Consider the following 24,153-nt stretch of genomic DNA (forward strand, 5'->3'; position numbering starts at 1 on the left):
CCTCATCTGTAAAGCAATAACAGTACCTTTCAGGCTCCTTTGGAAGACTATGTTAGGCATGTTGAACATACTTACCTCCCTTCTCCTTTTTCTTCACAATTTCAGCAATGGATACATCTCAAGTATATTTAATTTCTTTTTTCCTGAGTAAGTAGGACCACTGATGAACTCTACATCAGCCTCATTTAAATTCATTTATGCATTTATGTTTGCTCTGGACCCTCTGACATTTGATCAACACAGCCTTTTAGATTTTGTTGCTCCTGAGGAAATGAGGCAAAGAATGATCTTGCCTGTCTAGATTAATGTGAATGATTAAAGTGACAGTGCTCAGAACCTTATCCTTGCCTACCTGATCCAAAGGTGACCTTTCCACTACCTGCTGGTTTTTAACGTGAGCTGCTTTCTGCTGAGTACTTGGCAGTCGTTTTACTACTGCTCTCACCACAGCACCATGAATTGGACTGGTTTTATTTCACCATTAGATGGCCATGGTAATTCCCTTCTGCCCCTGGCTTTGCAAGGCTTCTTGCAGAAGCTCTCCGGGTGTGGATATTTGGTTGGATGTGTCTTTGTTACTCAGAGACAAAAAGTGCTGGCTCAGTCCCACAGTGTTCCAGCAGGGAGAGTTGCAGGTTCTGGGGCTTGGGATCTGGGGATCCCTCCTCATGACCTCAGTGCTGTGGGCCTCAGAGGATGTCACAGTTCCATCCCCTGAGGCCCTGAATCCTTGCCCTGCCCTACTTTCTCCTTCATAGCCTCTGACATGGATTTGATGTGTGCATCTATTCATAGGCCATTTCCCACTCCCACTGGAACGTGGTCTAGTCTAGTCAATTCCACATCCCCAGCAGCCAGGACAGAGTCTGCCACATAGCAAATGCTCAGTAAGTATTTGTGGAATGAATGAATAGGTGAACAGAGAAAACTTCAATCACTTGTCACTTGATGGGACCCTGTCACTCTGCATCTCCCTGAGGTTGTACACGTCCTTGGGGCTTGGGTTCCTCACAGCTCTCATGGTTTCCCAGAATGTCCTGCATCATCTCGATTGCCTTGAGAGCTAGCCATAAACAAAAATAATGAGATCTCAAGAAGCCAATCTGCGGGTTATTAGAGCAGTTCTCTGGCCACCTTGCCTATTCCTGTCTGCAGGCCTTCACCAGGCCTGCCCATGCCTGCACAATTTCACTCATTCCTCAGTTGTTCAGAATCCACCTTGTGCCAAGTGTCCTGCCAGTCTTTGTCTTCCCGGACTCTTGTGAATACTGAGCGAAAATCAAATAAGTGAGGGTTACAATGGAGTGTGACAAACTATATTACAAAGCAATAACAATAAAAACAGCACGGTACTGGCACAAAAACAGACATGAAGACCAGTGGAACAGAATAGAGGATCCAGATATGAAGCCACACAACTATGAGCAACTTATCTTTGACAAAGGAACTAAAAATATATGATGGAGAAATAGCAGCCTCTTCAACAAACACTGCTGGGAAAACTGGTTAGCAGTCTGCAAAAAACTGAAACTAGATCCATGTATATCACCCTATACCAAGATTAACTCAAAATGGATCAAGGATCTTAATATCAGACCCCAAACTCTTAAGTTGATACAAGAAAGAGTAGGAAATACTCTGGAGTTAGTAGGTATAGGAAAGAACTTTCTCAATGAAACTCCAGCAGCACAGCAACTAAGAGATAGCATAGATAAATGGGACCTCATAAAACTGAAAAGCTTCTGTTCATCAAAAGAAATGGTCTCTAAACTGAAGAGAACACCCACAGAGTGGGAGAAAATATTTGCCAACTATACATCAGACAAAGGACTGATAACCAGAATATACAGGGAACTTAAAAAACTAAATTCTCCCAAAACTAATGAACCAATAAAGAAATGGGCACGTGAACTAAACAGAACTTTCTCAAAAGAAGAAATTCAAATGGCCAGAAAACACATGAAAAAATGCTCACTATCTCTAGCAATAAAGGAAATGCAAATTAAAACCACGCTAAGATTCCACCTCACCCCTGTTAGAATAGCCATCATCAGCAACACCACCAACAACAGGTGTTGGCAAGGATGCGGGGAAAAAGGAACCCTCTTACACTGTTGGTGGGAATGTAGACTAGTACAACCACTCTGGAAAAAAATTTGGAGGCTACTTAAAAAGCTGGACATCGATCTACCATTTGATCCAGCAATACCACTCTTGGGGATATACCCAAAAGACTGTTACTCCAGAGGCACCTGCACATCCATGGTTATTGCGGCACTATTCACAATAGCCAAGTTATGGAAACAGCCAAGATGCCCCACCACTGACGAATGGATTAAGAAAATGTGGTATCTATACACAATGGAATTTTATGCAGCCATGAAGAAGAACGAAATGTTATCATTCGCTGGTAAATGGATGGAATTGGAGAACATCATTCTGAGTGAGGTTAGCCTGGCTCAAAAAACCAAAAATCGTATGTTCTCCCTCATATGTGGACATTAGATCAAGGGCAAACACAAGGGGATTGGACTATGAGCACATGATAAAAGCGAGAGCACACAAGGGAGGGGTGAGGATAGGTAAGACACCTAAAAAACTAGCTAGCATTTGTTGCCCTTAATGCAGAGAAACTAAAGCAGATACCTTAAAGCAACTGAGGCCAATAGGAAAAGGGGAACAGGTACTAGAGAAAAGGTTATATCAAAAAGAATTAACCTAGAAGGTAACACCCATGCACAGGAAATCAATGTAAGTCAATGCCCTGTATAGCTATCCTTATCTCAACCAGCAAAAACCCTTGTTCCTTCCTATTATTGCTTATACTCTCTCTACAACAAAATTAGAGATAAGGGCAAAATAGTTTCTGCTGGGTATTGAGCTGGGGGGGGGAGAGGGAGGGGGTGGAGTGGGTGGTAAGGGAGGGGGTGGGGGCAGGGGGGAGAAATGAACCAAGCCTTGTATGCACATATGAATAATAAAAGAAAAATGAAAAAAAAAAAAAACAATGGAGTGTGACAAGCCCTGTGAAAACATGGGAGAGCTGAATTGAAGTTCCAGAGATCTGGAGCCATGGGAACTCCTATCTGCACTCATATTGACCTCAAAAGTGGAGCTTACACCTCTCTCTCAGATAGGTGTACTCATAATGACTAACCCATATGCTATATGGGCTCCCACCATCTTACTTAGCCACTTCTTGTCTGCCTTATCCACCTAGAAATTGTTCTACTCATCTGAAAGTCCTCAGCAACTGGCACATAGGGGATGCGTAATAAATGAGACAAATGAAGAGATGAAAGAAAGAAAGAAAGAAAGAATGAATGAATGAATGGAGGAGTAATGGGCCGTGTTTACTCTTAAGCTCAGAGGCTCTGCATGCTGTCACTACTTCAGTTTTTGCTCATTTCATGACACATGATCTTTTCTCAAATCAACATGACATCTAATGAGAGTCATTGACACACAATCTGGTGGCAGCCTAGGCATTCCCTGGGTGACTAGGAGTCCATCCATGCTGGGCTGATTTGATAACTCTAAATGACAACTCCAGTTAAAATTCAGGTGAGGTTAATGTATGAACACAGCTTAAGGAGATGGACCGAAACAATCCAGTCCTCTGTCATGGTTGCCAGGGACAGTTAGCACTTATTAAATCCTTACTAAATGGCAGCCTTGGTGATAGCAAAGCTCAGAGATAGACACTGAGCTTCCTTGTGAGACACTTCCAGAATAACAATTATAGTTTAGAATCCAAAATTTGGAACCCAGGGAGGCAACGCTGTGACTTCAGCTGGAGCACACGTGGACTTGGTCCCTATGCAGTCACATCCCTGGCTGGCTAGAGCCTCCTTCATCAGGGACACCAGAGCTATAGAGCATCTGTGCTTTTTTTCTCTTTGGGCAGAGTTAATCGACTCCTGGCCATGCTATGATTACAGCCCCTGCCTCATGGTAAGGACAGTAGCTCAGATGGGCCTGTGGACATGGAGGGAAGTAAAGGGCCCACATTCTCCCTCCTCCTCTTTGTCCCTTGATCCTGGCCTAGGCAACCCACTCCCTGAGGGACCGAGTCTGCAACAGCTGGAGAGACACTAGCACGACCTCAACTTTATTTTTTGGAAGACATTTCTCTAAAGTGCAAGGTTTTACTCAAAGTTGAATTCTCAAGCATTTAATTCTCAGTAGAATTAAACTCAAGGTTTCCTTCTCAGTAGCATGGGTTATCCACTATCCCAGGGACTCTGACTGCATTGCTCTTTCTTTCCACTCTGACTGGTGAGGGCACTAGGGCTTAGGATATTGGTTCATATCCCAGAATAGAGTGATTTATGATCTCACTCATGTTCTCTAGATTTCAGTTTCCTTATCTGTAAAGTGAAGGGATTGCATATGGTGGTTTCTGATATTCCTTATAGTACAAAGAAACACTGATTAGGTATATACTTTCTGCAGGCCAAGTGCAAGCTTCAGCAATGCAGGGCTCAGAACAGTAGGTCTCCATCCTCAAAGGGCTCAGAGTCTTATGTAGAGACAGCATTCTAGTTCTGCAATTATTTTGTAATTTTCCATCATCAACAGGGTTTTCTTTCTTTAAAAATCCAACTAGACAAGCCTGGCATGGAAGTTTATCTATACTCCCAGTCCTTGGGAGGCTGAGGCAGGGGATTGAGTTAGAGGCAAATCTGAGCTACACAATGAGTATGAGGCCAGCCTGGGCTATGTACTGTGACCCTGTCTCAAAACAAACAACTAAACAAACAAAATCCAGCTGGATCTAAAAAGAAATTAAAAATGACATGAGTGTCAAAGGGGGACTGTGTGGGGGACAACCAGAGGGAGAGAGAGGGTGAAAGTAGAGTATGATGGGGGCAAATATGATCAAAGTACATTATTTACATGTATAAAACAGAATAATAAAACCCATTAAAATGTATTAAAAGGAGGAGGGGAGGGGAAATAAGGAAAAAATGCACTGGCATTCCTCGATAAAGCCACAATGGAGGGGAAATGCAGTGTCCAAGGCACAAGTTGAATGCTTGTACGTGAAACATGTTCCGTGTAAGCACTAATGCATTCACCACCATACTGTATTAGAAAGAAGAGCTATTGATCCCTATCCTCACATGGGGGCAGTGAAAGAGATCAAATAATGTTCCCAGTTTTATAGCCAGGAAGTTACAGATTCAACACCAAGAATGGAAATCAGTCCCTAGTTTTAGATCCAAGTCCCTAGTTGAAGGCTGTAAGACTTGGTCTGTGAAAAGGGAGATTATTGGTTATTGAAAATTGGCAACAGAATTAGAAGTTGATTGTAACTCGATGAGAAATTAAACTAAACAAATATGTGTAAGGTATTAACTGAATTACTGAGCAGTGAATGGGTTTGTATGAACTGGCTGAAAGCAAAGCTAGAAAAATTTCCCTGTGTTGCCAACCATTGTTGACATCTGAAGCTTCTGCTTACACTCAGGTCATTTGAGATTCAGGCCACATTCCCAAAGGAGTCCCTGCTGTCCATCCTGATCTATGACCATGATATGATTGGGACAGATGACCTCATTGGTGAGACCAAGATCGACCTGGAGAATCGCTTTTACAGTAAACACAGAGCCATCTGTGGCTTGCAGAGTCAGTATGAAATGTAAGTTTTCTCTGGTGGAGACATTGTTGGGGTTCTGGGTCTGTAGCCTTTCAGGGCTCTGCCCATCTCTGGTCTGAGACTGGACCAGACTCAGCTTTAACATCTCAGATGGGTTCTGTAGCAACAGGCTGGTTTGAGAAGACTATTCTATGCCCTTCAGGGTTGTCGGGTCTGAAGAGGCAGCTCTGATTTAGACACAGAACAGGTTCTTCAAGAACCAAGAACTGAATTGTGATGTTCTTACTGAATCAGCTGTACTGGGTTATCAGGGTACCCTGGGGAGGAATGGCTGGAAGAAGAATGGTTAACACAATGCAAATGTCAGCACATCAGTGTAAATTCTATGACAAATGCTCAGGAGTGCTTACAGTGTCCTAGGAGCTTCACACGCACTGTGTCATTCACGTCTCTCAAGAACCCACTGAAGTGCGATCCTCATTGTACAAATGAAGGAGAAATGGACCCAATTCTCACTCTTCACAAAGAATTTGAACTCTACTTAATTTGAAAATGTAGACTTCTAGCTTTATGGCTTTTTAAGAAGTATGTTGTAGCTGACATCTTTTAAAAAAATTTCAGCTAGGAAAATGCAAAAATATCCATCGGAGTTACATGGTGTAATTTCATAACTATTTTCCTGAAGATAAAATATATTTTTGTAAGAAATTTAGAAAATGCAATAAGTATAAAATAATATGCAAATTAAATTAACCCCAGAAATAATTTACATAAACATTTTTGTATATTACTTTTTAGTATTTTTTTCTATGAAATTTTTCCTCAAAGCTGGATTCATACTATCCATGCAATTTTGTAACCTGTTTATTGTACTTAACCTTATACCCTAAATATTTTATAATGTCATTTAATGTTCATTACAGCCATTACTTAATTGCTTCATAGTATTCTGTCATATGGATGTATTACAAAATGATATAGCCAACTTACCTTCCTGAATTTAATTTTCTTCTTTATTTTATTATAAATATTGCTTCCATGAGTACTCTTATACAAAGTCATTACACACCTCTCTGATAAATTACTTGTTATTCATCCATTGAAGCGGATTACTCCATTAAAATAAAAACACATTTTAAGGACTTTTAATCTATATGCCCAGATGACCCTCCATAAGGGCCATGACAGTTTGCACACTCACTAACAAAGTCAGGAGTCTCTGCCTTCCATGGCATGGGGTTTGGAAAGTCGCTCCTTCAAGCCTGCTCTTCCCTGAGCCTAGATAGTGAATGTAGTTTAGGAACTCTGGTGAATTCCTAAGTCTACTGAGGTCCAAGTACCTGGGATGGTTCCATTCAGAGTGATTAGTTGTTCTCACTCTGCAATTAGGGACAGTAGTCCCAGTCCAATGTGACACAACCTTTAAGAAGAATTTCCTGATGGTAGATTTGCCAAGGAGCCAACAGTTTAGTTGAGGAAATTGAAACCTTTATTCATTGAAAAGTTTTCATATAAAAACACTTCTCAGGATGCTCACAGCACTGGGACCATGTAGGAAATTGCTGTGTAGCTCTCTTTTACAAGCCCATGTTCTGATTTATTTAAATACTTAAGCAAGTTAAATTCTGATGAACTTTGCATCCCAATGAGCAAAGACATCCAAGCTAATCTTGGTTATGGCTTTTAGAGAGCACTGTATTTCAAGTTAGTAATTTTTGACTAATCAGCTATTTTTTTAAGGGAAGAAGGGGTTCGGGAAGGTTTAGAAACTCACCACTAGAAAAATCACTAACTAGAGAAATAATACACCAAGGCCTTCTGCTGGCCATGTGAATCTAGAAGATGATTTTTGTGGGGAAAGAGAAGGGAAGAAAGAAGCAGAGAAATTGAAAGGATGAACTAGGTTCTCCTCTTAGAGTAAGTAGCAACCAAATGGCCATTCTGCTGGGGACTTAACAAAACCTAAACAATAGTTACTTGCCAGGAAACCCACAGAGACAGAAAGCAGACCCAGGGCTGCCAACAGCTCCAGAGAGAAGATGAGAGAAGCCACTGCTTTACGGGTTAGGGTCTTCTTTTGTGGTGATGAAAATATTTTATAAGTAGATAGAGATAATAATTGAACATCATTGTGAATATATTAAATGACACCAAATTGGTCAACCTAAAAATAATTCATCCATTTTATATGAATTTCACTTCAATTTTTAAAAATAAAGATACACTATTTAAAAAAAAATTGAGGGCTGGAAGAGTGGCTCAAGTGGTAGAGCACCTTCCTAGGAAGCTCAAGTCTGAGTTCAAACTCCAGTATCACCACCAAATTTTTTTTGCCATATGAAATAATACTGGAAATAATTTCCATTCTACATTTTCCATGTGTGAAAGGACTTCAATATTGACCTGAAAAACTTTGTGATTTAGATGTGAGATTTGTAAACAAATAAATACAGAATATACTTAACATGGTTTTAAAAATAAGTCAAAACTTCCTGCAAAGGATTTTTATGTCAAGTTATTCACAGTACTGTCTTACACACAAGCTGTACATATACAAAGGTGTTTGACTAGAAAAGAGAGAAAACCAAAGCAAACCAAAAAAAAAAAAAAAACCACACACACACAAAAAACAAAACACTAGTCCAAAATATGCAGAAAGGCAAGCTAATCTGAAGAAACTACTTGGGTCCCATTTAGATGGACCCTTCAAGGGATGACCTCAAAGTGTGTTCTCCCAGGGGCAGCCAGGCCTCACCCCATCTGTCCTTCTCTTTTCAGAGAAGGATACAATGCCTGGAGGGACACTTCCAAACCCACAGAAATCCTCACCAAGCTTTGCAAAGACAACAAGCTGGATGGACCGTACTTTAGCCCTGGGAAAATACAGATAGGAAGCAAGGTCTTTTCTGGAAAAACAGTCTTCACTGAAGAGGACACTGGTAACTCCCTGCAAAGTGTTCTGCTGGGGCACCCTTTTGAAAAGCTTGGTATTTGTGGCTAGGGGGCAGTGGATCATCTAATTACAAAAGTGATGCATGCTCACAGTAGAAAATATGAAAAACCAAGTAGGATAATGAAAACCACTCACCATCCCTGAATTCACATAAATTTCCTTGCAGTCTCTCTGTGTGTATGTATGTTCAATTTTTAAAGGATTATAAATGTGCCATAGGTAATTTTGTACCCTGCCTTTTCTATTTCCAATAGTAGGGTGTGAGGGTTTTCCTTTGTTTTTTGAAATGCCACAGATAATACTCCCTTTTATGTCTGTGCCACTGAATCATATTTTATTTATTTTTTGTTGTGATAGTTAATGCTGCAACAAACTTCCTTGTCCATATTTTTGTGCATTTTTGATATTTCTTCAGTAGATTGTAGATGCAAAATTGTGTTAGGAGGTAGGTGATAACTTTAAAATGAAAAAATGTGTACACCCCTCATTACTCCTAAATGTTACACCAGTAATTACCCAATTTTAACATCAAGAAAAAGGTTCTTCACAGGAGCACCACAGGATGTACCATGAAAATCTCAGAGAAGCTTCCATATAAATTTAGGACGAGATAAAAGCTATCACTACTTTATTGACACAGAACAATTCTTGTACTGTCACATTCAAGCATTTACTGCTTTTATGCAAAGAGCCCAATTAAGGACATGGTAGGAGGGCATTTTGACACTATGTAGACTCACACTATTTTGATACCAAGACTTCTTTTTACCTTGTTATTTTGACTCCCACTGGAAGTTCTTGTATTCAGCTGCTGATATTTAACTACAGATGAACTTCTGTTGACATATATACTTGTTCACTATATACTTTTAAGCCAGTTTAGTTCTTTGGTCAATAGTCCACATTTTGTGATTAAATAATTACCATTTATTGCTCACTAAAAATCAGAAATTATGTTCCTAAATTCAATTCCTGATGGATTAAACTTTATGACAAAAATTTTGCTTATTAGTTGTTAAACCAAATCAATTTTTACTGATTACAATTATTGCCACCAGGAGATTTCTTCCATGGCCCCTTGTTAAGCCAAGTTCAATTTTTCCTATATCAAATTTAGCCATTTTAAACTTGTCAAGAAGATTTTATTTTTTCAACAATTTTTGTCTTATTTTCTGAGCATTCTTTCTCCCCATGGTTTTTTTCAAATCATGAAATACCTCCTTTGATAGAATGAGGGATCACAGAACATTTCCTGTGCACAGGTATGAGTAGGAAGGGACACAAAGAACATCATAAACAAATATTGTACCCATGTCACCTTGCTTGGAGCAGCCCTGATTTCCAGGTCCTCATACTGTGATATTAGCAAACAGTTTTACATCTCCAAAAACATACCCTCTCTAGGACCTAGAATCCATTTTATGACTCATAGACCCTGCAGAATCTGATTTAGGGTGTGAGTGGGAACCCCACCCCAGGACCTGACTTCTCTCTAAGTGTTCTTAGAGAGAGTTACATGTTTCTATGAAAATCAGTAAAACCGTCTCATTTCCCACTCTCTGCACTTTATCTCATTCTTCTTCCCACCACTTTACGTTCATCTCTTTCCATTTTCTGTTTCCTTTTTCTCTTTTGCTGTTTTTTCTCTCCCCCTGTTTCTCAGTATTTTTTAAATGAACCTGCAAGGGTGTGTTTCAAAATGCATTTGATAGTCTTCACTCAGTTCCCTGCAGGAACACACATCTGACCAGTTTCTTCCTTTGTCTTTCTTCCCCACAGAGGAGACCGTGGAGTCTTATGAGCACTTGGCTCTCAAGGTGTTACACTCTTGGGAGGATATCCCTGAGGTTGGGTGTAGGCTGGTTCCCGAACACATAGAAACGCGGCCACTGTACCACAAGGATAAGCCAGGAATGGAGCAGGTACTGGGCAAGTCAGGTGTGGCCTTCATAGGAATGTTTATCCTCAAGGAACGTGCCTTTGTCCCTAAAAGTTAACCTTGTGTGCTTTGGAGTAATGTCTTCCATCCAAGGATAATTTTGACCTTCTCCCTGGGACATTTAAGAATGTCTGAAAGCAGTTTGAGTTACTAGAAGTGGATGGTGGTACTACTGACCTCTAATTGGTGGGTGGCGCTAAATTAAACATCCTGCAATGCACAGGACAGCTCTACTTACTGTAACAAAAAATTACTAGCCCCAAATGTCAACAATGCCAGAGCCAGGAAACTCTGCCCTGGAGTCAGTGTTGGATTTTGTGCTTTTTACCATTTATAATTTAAATTACAAAACTATTTTGGTAGAACCCTGGCCTGTGAGAAACTTCAAACCCCACCTGACATGCAAGAATTCATGAGATAATATGTGTCAAAGTGCATAGCACTCTATCTTCCACATAGCAGGGACTCAATAAGGATTTGCTCGCCCTTCCCTTGCTCTAATTTGTGCTTCAAGTAATTCTTAAAGATGTAAGTTCTGTCTATGCATGTTATACATGTATAAGTGCACCAAGGTAACCTAACATCATGTCTAGTAAAGAGATCTTTTAAAGCACTGTCCATACTCCCCACTCTCCCCCTAAGCTAAAGGGGGTTCTTTTTTTGTCAACAAGGGTCACTTGCAGATGTGGGTAGACATGTTTCCCAAGGACATGCCTCCACCTGGACCTCCTGTGGACATTTCGCCAAGGAAACCCAAAGGGTGAGTCTGCTGCACCTCACCACTAGGGAAGAAGTTGCTTGATCTGGTGTCTGGTAAATTGTCTGATAGTCAGATTTCACTTTCCATCTGGCCAGTGACAGCAGCTGGTGGGTGATGACAGTGGTGATGATGGTCCAAGTGGTGGCTTCTGAACTGCAGGATCCTCATCTGAAAAACGCTGGTTAATAATTGAAGGAGGATCTGCTCCAAGTCTTCTGTGCTCTGGGAGCCTCCGAGATCTCCAGCTGGGCTCCTTGGTTCTGACGGAATCAAGACCTTGACTGTTTAGATTTATGAACTTGAGAAATGTGAGGAAGCTGGTACACCAAGAGCAATGCATTTTGACTCAGTTTTCAAGGCCATCTACCTAATGTTGCTTTCCTTGACCCCAGGTATGAGTTGAGAGTGACCATCTGGAACACTGAAGATGTCATATTAGAGGATGAGAATATCTTCACAGGCCAAAAATCTAGTGATATTTATGTTAAAGGGTGAGGTCATCAGCAAACTTCCCTCTCCCTCCTTCCGCCTCTGTGCCTTTTTACTCTCCCCACATCTCTACCTCATGGAGGCTACTGCACCCACATCCCCAGATAAGGCCTCTTTCTTTTGTCAAGTTCTTCTCCTATTTGTTCATTTGGCTAAGAATTATTACTTTATGAAAATATTTTTAGTGAGTAAATCTTATTACATAGACATCTTCCAGTTAAATGTTGGATTCCTAAGCTTTTAAGTGAAATTCAAACTAAAATCTACCTTTAACTAAAAATAGTAGAGCAATGTGGTGCTACTGATGAAAAATTGGTTTATCAGATTATGAGGCTAATGCAGAAGCTAAGATTTACATCTTCCTATTTGCTGTGCTACCAATAAAAAAGGTACCAATGTAGGAACCAGGGAATGAAGCATTTGCTATCTCTCTGTTAGATCTTGTCCCTGCTTCCTTTTAACCCCTAGTTAGGAAGGGGGAAGAGGATGTAGCAAGTCAGAAGAAAACTAGACTTAAATCTGTACCTTAGCCAAACTCTTCTCGGAAACAATAAACTCACGGTAGCCTTGTGCTGATAGGTCTTTGCCCCTCCCAAGCAAGAAGCATCCTGTGTTCTGAATGCACACATCCATTCATTTGGCAGTCAAAGCATGTCCACTCGAAGTTTTCATTTTCTCAGGATAAGACTATTGGAATGAGTTATTACAAAGAAGGAGTAATAGATGTAGCAAAATAATATTTTAAAAACAGACTTAAGATCCTCTGAAATTGCTTTCTGATCACCCATTCAGGAAAGATTAATGTGTCCTGCATATGGAATGATCTGAAAGAGTTCAGGCTAAGACTTCCAGAGCCCTAATCCATTAAAATGTGTGGAAATAGACATTTATATTCACTTTTTCCATTCCCTCCCCTCCCACTTGCTTCTCACCCAACTCAGTCTGGCTTCTTCCCCAGCACTCTCCCTAGGCTGGGCTCACTGAGGAGCAGCCCTCTCCACACTGCTGAATCTACCTGGTCCTGCTTGGGTGTTGGTGTGCTCATTAGACTTTACCTTATTGCCCTCTGAGGACTCTCTGCATAGCTGATCTCTCCTTTTGGCAACACACCCTCTGGTTCCCTCCCACACTACCCTTCTTAGTGGTTTGATTAGTGATTTGAAAGCTCGTGTTCTCCCATCTGACTGTTAAGTAGCCCACAGCATTGTTCTAGGCCCTCTTCTCATCTCACATTCCTTATCTCTCTGTTGTCTTCATGTTTATTTAGCTGAATAATTGGGTCCATATCCCAGGGTGGTACCACTCCTCTGTAATGAGAAGGATCTTGCTCTCCCCTTACCTGCCCTGGGGAAGAAGGATTTCAGAAAGCAAGTGCTTTGGGTTATCAATTAGTTTAAATGAAAATGCTTATTTTCTGAATTAATTCACCATGGATTAAGTACTAGGGAAACACATAGGAATGGTGGCTCACTTATGATGGGCGTGGAGGCGGAAGACTGGATAATACTGAAAAGAAAGAACAATGAACCAGGTGTTAGACTGCTTCAGTTTTATAGATATACTGGAGATGCAGAGGGATCAGATTACTTGATCTGTAGGTGCACAGGTAGTGGGTAGAACCAGGACTGGAACCCAGGTGGCTACTGGCAGCCTTCCTAACACCATATCACACTGATCTAGGCCTGCCCAACTATCAGGGCCCAGAACCAGAGAAGAAGCCAATTCCGTGCCTGACAGCAGAGAGAGAGACCTGACCAATGCAGGCCTGACAGCAGGTCTAAACCAGCCCAGTTTTAGAGGCCTCAAGGTAGTGAGTAATCTGTGTACAAGACATTCTGAGGCAGAGGTGACACCCCTAAGAAAGAAGTCTCTCAGCATAACAGGGTTCTGATTATACCTTTACTTCCTAGTTCCTGAATTTTCCATCTTGATTTCCTGGGCTTCAGACCTACTCAAACAATTAAGGACATTTCCCCAGTCTGTTTCAGAATGAGTCTTTTCTCTGGTCCTTATTTCCTCTTTCAAATTAAAATGAGAATTTCTATCTGAATCCAACTAGATAATAATTGAAAAACTGAAACTAGTTAAATCACTCTTGATTATATTGATGTTTGTGTAATGTGTTCTGACTGTTGAAACTTTTTAATCTTTGTTCAGGTGGATAAAGGGTTTGGAAGATGACAAGCAGGAGACAGACGTGCATTACAACTCCCTGACAGGAGAGGGGAACTTCAACTGGCGCTTCCTGTTTCCATTTCAGTATCTTCCTGCTGAGAAGCAAATGGTTATCACTAAGAGGGAGAATATCTTTTCCTTGGAGAAGATGGAGTGTAAGACTCCAGCTGTATTGGTGCTCCAGGTTTGGGATTTTGAAAGGCTGTCCTCTGATGACTTCCTGGGTAAGCCAGTGACCTGGTCAAGCACATATCAAAGTGAAAGGTTCTGTCCCAGCTTTTGGAGAACTGAGTCTGAGTTTGTTACAAGGATAATAATTTCAGTGCTATTTATGACAGGAAAATTAGAAACAGCCAAACAGCCATTGCTAGGGAATTGGCTAAAGAAGCTCTAGTGTATCCATATGGTGGGCACTATGCATTCAAATGGACTTAAGCTTATCTTAGTTTTAAGACATAGTTAAATTTTGAGCTCATTACTGCTCTACTCTATGCCTGTTCTCCTTGTTTGTAGGATCGGGCTGGTGATATTTCATACTTCACAGGGTGCTGGAGCTGTAAATGTGACAATTCAATTAAAGAACAAACCAGACAGCCTCCCCCACATAGTAAGAAATCAATTAGTGACAGCCTTTCAGTCATTAAAATACTGGAAAAGTTAATGAATTAGAAAATTATACAGGATGCATTAAGTGAAAAAGAGCGCTGGGAAAATCTCATTTCTGTAAAATGTGTGTGTGTGTGTGTGTGTGTGTGTGTGTGTGTGTGTGTGTGTGTGTGTAGAGAGAGAGAGAATGAGAGGAAGAGAGAGGTGGGGGCAGAGGGAAGAATAGGGCTAGAAATCATGGCCCACTTTTGGGGGATAGAATTATAGAAATTGTGGAAACATTTTTTATCCTCATTTTTTTTAACTGATGTACATGCTCTAAAATTTCCACAATTAACTAAGAATAGTTTACAATACTTATGGTAATATCTTACTCTGAAAACAAAGAAACATGGTACAGGACTCACTGAGCTTCCCCCTCTGTCCTGGGGAGTAGACACAAGGGCAGAAGGACTTGGTCTCTGACTGAAGGAGTTTAGTGGGCTTTAAGAGGGAGGTGAGGAGATGTGGGGATGGAGGACTCTTATGGGGAGATCATTCCTGAGGCAGGAGAAAACTGAGTGAGGCCCATCACCCCACACAGGGAGCTGAGATGTTGCTTGGCAGTGATGACACTCAAAAATGGAGTCTTAGGGCTGGAGGCATGGCTCCAGTAGTAGAGTGCTTGCCTAGCAGTGGAGAGGCCCTGAGTTCAATCCCCAATACCACAAAAAAAAAAAAAAAGTTAAAAACTGAAAGTTATGCATAGCAGCTTTGCCCTGTCTTCTGCTCACATGGTCAATTCTTTGATGTCACCATGCCTGTCTTGGTCATAGATATGCTCCCAATACCTAGCATGTGTTACCTTCATTGCAATACTGACTGAATGACCAATGAGTGAATGGGTGAGTCCAGGTGGTACATGAAAAGCCCTCCATAACTTGTAAGCACTTTCCCATAACTGTTTCGGGCATCTCTTCCCAGGCTCCCTGGAAATGAACCTCAATAGCTTCCCTCGAGCAGCCAAGTCTGCGAAAGCCTGTGATCTCTCCAAGTTTGAAAATGCAAATGAGGAGAACAAGATATCTATATTCCAGCAAAGGCGTGTGCGTGGCTGGTGGCCTTTTGCTAAAAGCAAAGAGCTCACAGTAAGTGACAATGGTAGGAGTGGGGTGGGGAGACAGTCAGGGGACATCATGGTCATTCTGTGAGTCATTTTGTGAACTTCAACTTAAGTGCTTTGAAGTGACGTAGAGCCTTTAGAGCAAAGGTTCCACTGAGAAGCAAGTTTTAAAGCTTTAGAAATGCATTAAGCCTTTTGTATTTCAGCCTACTTGATAGAACAGCTGTCTGTTTTGGGGTGGGTTTTCTTTGTTTTTTTTTTTTAATATTTTGGCCTGAACTTATGCCCCGGCATTAATTTTTTTTAACATTGCTTGAAATTATGCATAAAATCCTGACTTATGTACACTTTCAGTATAACTACTTTATCCCTTTACCTTCAAGCATGAGACTCAATTTAAAAATTGATCCATTCTTTAAAAACTTCCTCAACAGGGAAATATCAGGAAGTCACTTCGCCCTTTCCCTGCATTGCCAGGTTGGTCCATGGGTGGCACACATTGTAGGAATTTCTGGCCTCTCACAAATATTGGGAAAAGTGTTTCTTCTTCTGTTTCTTTTAATCCCCTCATTGCTCCCCACCCCACCCCACCCCCGGAGGGGAGTAGGACTGACTTAAGAGATCAGGGAGGTTGTACAAAGACACTGAAGTTGATAGATGGGCTTTTATCTCTGCTGCTAGCTGCTGCCTGTGCCTAAGGGTCCAGTGGTGTACCTCAGTGGGCAAATGGTAGCTGCTGGTCTGACACCCATGGTGTCTAGTTTTATTATCTTCTAGTTTTTCTCTTTTTCCATACTCAATTTAGCCCCTATGATTGATGAGATTGGTGAAGGGATCCAGGCTCCAGACACACTCATTCTTCAGATTCCCTCAAGAACTTCCTGAAGGCTTACTACACGCCACCCTTTGGGATTAGTTGTCGCTCAGGGTATTTTCTAGATGAAAAAGAGAGTGATGTGTATGTCAGGTAGAGGAGCCACAAGGCACCGTGTGGAGGCACGAGGAAGCTCTATCAGCAGGCTCACCAGCCTGAGGTGCCAGTGGCCTCAGAGGATGGGAATGGGGAGGGCCAGTTTCAGAAATCCAGTTCTTGCCTTTTGACATAATTCTGGTTTCTGTCAATTAATAAGCAGTAATTATATACACATGATTACACATATGCATTGTATATTACATAGCACACTCACATACTCAGTCACCTATCACATTTGATAGCCCTTTAGAGTTTACCAAACATTTTCAGATGTCTTCTGTGACCTCATTTCATTCTTGCTGATTTTTCCCATGCCATTTTATTTATTTCTTCATTTCATCCAATAGATATTTTCTGAGTATCTATTTAATGATAGGTTCTGGGAATAAAATAGAATAATACAGACAAAAACTCCACTATTATGAAGCTTATAATCTAAAGTCAACAACACACACATTCACACACATTCACACACACACACACACACACACACACACACACACACACACTGGCATATGTAGCCACCCACCCCAAGACAGAAAACTTAAAACAAGGGCGGGACAGGAGGCAGAATGCTGAATTAGAGCATGTCCTACGCAGAGATTTCCATTGGACATCGTGGTTAGGAGGCCTTTCTGGGGCTGTGGCTATGAAACTAGGCTGAGACCCCAGGCATGAAAAGTAGTGAGCACTGGGGAAAACTTTGAGGGAGAGCATTTCCCACAGAGCAGATCCCACAGGCAAAGGCTCTGGGATGAGAGCAAGTCCCTTGCTCTGAAAAAACTAAAATATGAACGAAAAAACTTCCCAGACCCAGAGCATGGCAAGGGCGCTGTTGGTGAGGTGGTGAGGACAAGGAAGTTAGTCATGCAGGCCTGACGGCCAGGCTGGAGTTCACATTCTCTTCTCCAAGGGAAGCCACTGAGCGCCTCCAGCTGGGAGGTGAGGGGACCTGACTCACATGAATGCCACTGCTGTGTGGACAATGGGTGGGAGAGGATCAAAACTAGAGAAAGAGACAGAGAAGGCTCTGGATGATTAAAAAAAAAAAAAGATCTGACAAAGAAGCCCAGAGAGGAAGATCGTTAAGAAGGACCACTGAGTCACTGAGTCACGCACTCCTGAGTGGTGACACAGAAGTGACAGAGAAGGTAAGGTCATTGGATTCAGCAGCATTGTGGTTCTGTTCACGACAGCATTATTCATAATAGCCTAAAAGTGGAAACAGCCACCTGTCCATCAGCTGATGAATGGATAAATAAATAATGGTGTATTCACACAGTGGAATATTATTCAGCCATAGAAAGGAATGAAGTACTGACATACACCTCGAAAACATTGTGTCAAGTGAAATCTATTCACAAAAGCTCACATAATGTCTGATGCCACTTATATGAAATGACCAGAATAACAATTCATAAAAATACATTAGTGGTTGCCATAGGCTGGGGAGAAGGGAATGGGAGTGACTGGCCCCAGGCAATCAGGTCACAGTGGGTTCAAGGCCAACTTAGGTGCAAAGTCTGGCTCCTTATTTACCAGCTGGGTGGCCTCGGGGAGCTTCATCTCCCTGAGTCATAGCTTCCTTACTTGCAAAAATAAAGAAAATGTATGCCCCTCAGGGAGCTAGTGTGACCCTTAGATGACACGGAACCAGTGGCCTGTGATATACTAACTATTCAACAAATGTCAGACTTTGGCTTGAGCCATTGCTTGGCACCGTTCCTGCTTCCACCTCCTTCTGTCGTTACAGGACAAAGGAAATGCTCCAAACCTGAAACAGCTGACTATCTCAGTCCTAATGGGTTAAGCAAGAGAAGGGGGAGACAGAGCCTCCAATACACTGCTTTAGAACACCTTACAAACAGTGAATTGGCCAAGACGATGTGGTTTCCCAGTCTACTATGAAGAATCTGTTTATTAAGTACAAGGGCTTTTAATTAGACAGATGTTCTTCATTTCTAGTAAGTGTAAAGTTTCTTCTTCTGAGCTATTCATTTGTTTGAATTTGTAGAGAGCCTTCTCTTTGGTAGGGTGTCCTGAGAACGAAGGTAAATAGAATGCAGCCCCTGGCCCAAGAAGTATATTGTTTCATGGGGAGAACAGACCAGAGTCATCTAGCAGTAAGTTTGCAGGGTGGAGAGAGCTCTGACTGGCAATAACAAGTACCATTAAGTGAGCTGACTTTGTCAACCACAGTTCTGAAGGACTGAAAACACAAGTCAGACCAAATACTGCTAATAGTTGGACTCCTGACCTCTGACTCTGACCTCTGCAGCACACCATCTCAGGAAGTCAAACCACAGCTCCTGCCTGCATTGAGCAGTCTCAAATAGCCAGCCTTGGTCAAGGACATCAGTTTCCCTAATCTTTTCCCTGTTCCAAATATGCTCTCCCATGGCTTCCACCATTCCCTAGGCCAGAACCCTCTAATCAGGACAAACCTGAGGCCTTCCCTTGGCTCATTAGGAGGCCTCTCCACCCCCTGTCTGTACCAGAGTCGCTGCCAAACACAAGTGATGGGCGCTGACTCCTTACTGTAGCAAGCTCTGAATAGCTTTTGTTTTTGTTTAAATGGGCTTCATTAATCTCCACAGGTCTTAATGCTTAATGCATACTGACTCATTTATCTGTTAAAGCCTCATGATGTGTGTGTGTGTGTGTGTGTGTGTGTGTGTGTGTGTGTGTGGTATATTAGCAATCTCTGTTTTACAAAAAAAAAGAAAATTGAGGCATATCTTACCTCATGTAACAACTAGTCTGGGAAGGACAGGATTCAAACCCATGCTGTATGGTTCTAAGTTAACCACCATGCAATCCTTCCTTTTCTGGCGAAGGACCATAGAAACAGAGGTCATCCAACCTAGTCCCGGGGTCTTCAGCAGTCTTCTCCATGGACGTCTGAGGTGACATCTGCTAGGGAAATAAAATGTAAAACAATATCTTCTTCCAATTCAGAAAACCTCTCCACAAAGGAAGTAGAGGAAAAGCAAAACAATTTTATTACTAAGCAATCATTAATCCAGAGTGTGAGGAACATCACAAGCAACTTGCTGAGCGATGACAGAGATAGAAAGAAACCTACCCGGTTATGTAGCAGTTATAATAATGGCACACCTATTTAAGGTAAATAATAAGCTCAAGTGAGAGAACTTGGTAGCACTATTTGTCACACATAGTTCATTCTGGGTTTACTTGGTAATTGGAGTGACCATCTGTGTTGGCTAATTAGTCTTAGTCAAGAGTGAAAAAAATTGCAAACCTTTATGAGAGGTAGTTTTGCAACTTGGAGCAAGGGACCTGCAGAAGTTAGGCTCAACTCAGAAGTGGAGGTAGGCATGCTCTTTCTCTCTCTCTCTCTTTTTTTTCAAAAACAAGTCTTTTTATTTTTTCTGTTGTGAGACAGGTTCTCACCCTGTAGCCCAGGCTGCCTTATGCCCTTGGGATATTCCTGACTCAGCCTCCAGAATAGCTGGGATTCCAGGCTGGGAAGCTAATTCCCTTGATGTCTGCATTTCACAGAGACCATTTCTGTGTCCTTCCTCATAAAGGCAAAAGTCTATCCAGTTTTCAAGATGATTTATATACATTTCAAAGAGAAGAGAAAGAACTTGTAATTACAACTCTTCTAAAGTAAAGCTCTAAGAAAAAGGAAAAGAGCACAGATCTCGTCTCTTATTTTCAACAGAGAGAGTTAAGCCTCTTTTTAATTTGTATCTGCTCTTACACATCCAAAGAAGAACAGAACGGATTCCATCCTCCCCACACAGTAGCTGTAGTCAGAGCCTCCACTGATCCCAGCAGGAAACCAGGTTGTGAAAGCCAAACTGTGGCCTGCAGAAGGGGCGTGAGCCAAGGCCCTTCCTTGTGCTCTATCCACACTGGGAAACTCAGCCACCAGCAACTTTCTCCTCATGTGCTAGCAAGGTGGATGGTCCCAAAGCAAAATGTTCTTCCTGCCTTAACTCCTGTTCTCTAAGTGGAATGGGTTGGACTGGGAGTCTCACTAATTCCATCTCTGCACCGCCCCTTCCCCCATGCTTTGAAGCATTTAGAATGTCACTGTTTTCTTGTCCCAGTCACTGGCAGAGAAGAAGGGGTTTGTTTACAGTCACTGCCATCTGCCAGGTTTATTTTTAAAGCTGCTTATCAGTACCCCAAATAGTGAAACTCAGACGTTTGAATCACAACGTTCCTCGCGTGGAATGTGAATGTCCTCATAGTCACGTAAAATAGCTCCGGGGGATAGCTGAGCGATGGGTGCCCTTGAGAAAGGGAAAAAGCCAATCTATGACACATGCTCTTCACGAAACATATCACACCGGTACACTTTATACTCTTCATTCCAGTTAATTCTTCTAAAAGCAACCTTTAAAGAAGTCACTCCTGTAAGAGATGGAGATTGAGAAGTTTCTTTTCCTGGAGAATCCCATAGATCATCAGGTCAAGTCTCAGGGATTAAGAATAACTAAAATTAAAAGGGAGGGGGGTCTACCATCTAAGGAAACTATTGCTAGTGTGTTGTTTATTCCCATAGCTTCTCTATGTACGGATTTTGGTCATTCCATTTTAAAATTGTGTCTTCCTCACTTGTCTAGCATATGCAAACCCTTGGGTTTGTTCCTCAGCACTACAAAACTAAAACCATATATAAAATTGCATCTTTATTTTGTTACACTCAGTGTTACAATGAGCATTTCCTGACATTATGTTATCAATGTCATAATTAACTCTTTACGTTCTTGAGAGAAATGCCACAGTTTAATCACTGTATATTTCCTCAACGTTTAAAAAATTTAAGTATGCAGAAAAATTGAAGGAATAGGGAAACACTACCAAGATTCAACACTTGCTAATATTTTGTCATTTTTATTTTGTCTATATATCCAAGTGTATGGATGTGTGGATGTGTGTGTCTATCTGTCTCTATGGCATTTTTTACTGAACTATTTAAGAATAACTTGTAGGCATTCTGGCATTTCCCCCCTCAATACTTCAGCATCATCTCCTATGAACATGAACATTTGACTACATTACACAATGCTGTCTTCATGTGTAAGCGTTAATAACAATTGCCTAATATAGATATCCATACTCTATTCATTTCTCAGTCTATAAAAACGGATCCTCCATTTCTCCCTAAATGTCTTTTATACCTGTTTCTTTTTCTGTACAAGATCCAGTCCTGATTTTTGTGTTGCTATTGCTTGCTTTATCACTTTGATCTACTTAATTTTACAACAGTTGTCCAACAATTTTCCCTATCTTGATTATCTGATAAGAAGAAGCGTGATTTATCCGGTTGTCTTCTCATGATGTAATTATCTTATTCCCTATCCCCTATATTTCCTGTGAATGAGAAGTTAAGCACAATAGCTTTATCAGGTTCTGGTTAAGTATTTTGGGCACACAAAATGCGAGATACTCTTTACTTTACAATGGAGCATGTCAGGAGACACATGCTACCCAATGGCCCCAGCCTATATGATGCTGTGTTTGCTCACTTGGTTACACTGAAGACCTCTTCTTTGTAAGGTTCATTTTCACCTTAACATTCAGCATGTAACTGGTTGGGTAACATTTCAGCTCTGTAGAGAATTTGTCTGCTGCTGCCACCTTTCACACAATGATTTTCAGTACCCACTGGGGATATTGATTAATTTGTTTCATTGCTTTTGTAAAATGATTTCCCTAACCCTTCCTTACTTCTGTTCTTCCTTCTTTCCTTTCATCTGTCGGTCTACCTACCTATCTGTATCTAACATCTAATTCTACCATTCTGTCTCTGAGGTTTTCCATATCCTGACTCGCTTCTTCTTTAATGTTGTCTGTTTTCATCCTGAGTTCATTTATCTCTTTATTAATCGTGTTCTCTGTTTCACTTTGGTGTTTATACAGTGCTTCTGTGGTTTCTTTTATTTCTTCTTGTGCTTTTTCAAATTCTCAATTTTTGTTGTCTTGGAATTTCTTTAGTGTCTCCTGTACATTTTGGTTGACCCTATGCAGTATCATCTCTATAAAATTCTCATTGAGTACCTGTGGGATTTCTTCTTTTAGATTATTCTTATGGGCTTCATTGGGTTCTTTGGCATAGTTTATCTTCTTTTTGTTGGAGTATGGATCTGAGTATCTGTTTTCTTCATTTCCCTCTGGTTCCTGTACTAATTTTTTGCTGTGGGGAAACTGCTGGTTTCCCTGTTTTTTCTGTCTTCCCATCATTGCCCTTGGTGTTGTTATTGTCCCTGTACTGTGTGCAACTAAGTATTTTCTAGCTTGTAATATTAACACTGGTGATATTTAGAATGGAAGGGTGAGAGGAGAGGGAAAGCAAAGAAGTTAAAGAAAAAAGGAAAAACAAATAAACAAATAAGTAAAAAAAACAAAACAAACAAACAGGGAGAGATAGTGTACTAATCAACAGTAAGCTAAACAGGTATTAGAGAGACAGAGAGAGGACTGAAAAATAAAATAAAATAAATCTCCTAGTTCAAATGCAATATAGTTCCAGACTTAATAATTTTGGTGTTAGTCCCTCAGCTTCCAATCCTGGAGATGGTGTCTCAGAAGTAGTTCTGTCATCTCATCAAAGGGGAAAAAAACAACAAAAAAAAATCAAAACAACAACAAAAAAACACCACAAAGTGTCCCAAGTTCAAATGCAACACAGTTTCAGTAAGTTTTTCAGCATGCAGGTGTAGTTTGGTTGCTGTTTCATCAAAGGAAGAAAGGAAAAAAAAAAGAGTCTGGAGACAGTTCTGTGACTGGCTATCTGTGGCTGTGGCTCACCTGCCCGCTGCTGTCAGCCTGCTGTTGCTGGAGGTGTTTTTTTATGCAGATCTCTGGGGTGAGCTTAGCACTCACCTGGCCCCGCAGGCTTTGTTTACTCAGAGTTCTCCTGTGCAGGAGCCACTGCTACAAGCTTTCCCATTTCCAAGCACACTGGGGGAGGTGACACTGCACCCACTTTCTCAGGCCTGCGTGTTTATTTACAGTTCACGTGGGAAGTGGGTCTTCCCCCCTCTCCTGTGCAGTTTTCCTCCCACTGCCACTTTTACAAGCTTTCCTGCTCCTGGTTGCTGGGTGTGTGCCACCGCTCCTGCCTTCTCCAGCCTGGCTTGTTTATTTACAGTTCTGTGAGGGATTCCCCTCCCCCCTCTTTGGTGCTCAGGGCACCCCACCCTCTTTGCTACGTGTCTTTTTTTGTTGTTATTGCTTATTATTCAGCTTTTTTTTCTTTTTTCCCTGGGTGGGGGTCGGTCTGTCCGGGGGGCTATGCTGATTTGGCCCAGGGTTGTCTGTGGGAGTACCATGTGCCGCTTAGCTCACCCTGTGGTCTGCGTCTTCCCAAGCGGTCTGGGCACTGGTGTCTGGTGGCAGTGTGGAAGCCCTCCTGGTTTCTCCGTTTAACGTGAAGTGGAGATGCTATGCAGGCTGGAGGTGTGGAGGGGTCAAAGTTTTGCCTCTTCTTGGTGGTTTTTCCTATAAGGTGTTTCTCCAGCATTTCTCCAAGATTTTACTTTAGGAAGCACACTTTCTGCTTCCTCCCTCTAGCTG

General features: G+C 41.5%; 1 protein-coding gene across 1 annotated transcript in view; it reads left to right on the forward strand.

The window, feature by feature from the left end:
• Positions 1 to 24,153, forward strand: part of Fer1l6 (fer-1 like family member 6) — a 128,898-nt gene that overhangs the window by 96,675 nt on the left and 8,070 nt on the right. The window contains exons 33-39 of the mRNA XM_020185903.2: positions 5,474 to 5,644; positions 8,381 to 8,541; positions 10,335 to 10,477; positions 11,166 to 11,254; positions 11,647 to 11,745; positions 13,901 to 14,142; positions 15,488 to 15,651. Coding sequence (XP_020041492.2) covers positions 5,474 to 5,644; positions 8,381 to 8,541; positions 10,335 to 10,477; positions 11,166 to 11,254; positions 11,647 to 11,745; positions 13,901 to 14,142; positions 15,488 to 15,651 — 1,069 coding nt within the window. The remainder of the gene's footprint in view (positions 1 to 5,473; positions 5,645 to 8,380; positions 8,542 to 10,334; positions 10,478 to 11,165; positions 11,255 to 11,646; positions 11,746 to 13,900; positions 14,143 to 15,487; positions 15,652 to 24,153) is intronic.

Source organism: Castor canadensis, chromosome 3, assembly GCF_047511655.1.
Source record: "Castor canadensis chromosome 3, mCasCan1.hap1v2, whole genome shotgun sequence".
In the NCBI taxonomy this organism is placed as follows: Eukaryota; Metazoa; Chordata; class Mammalia; order Rodentia; family Castoridae; genus Castor; species Castor canadensis.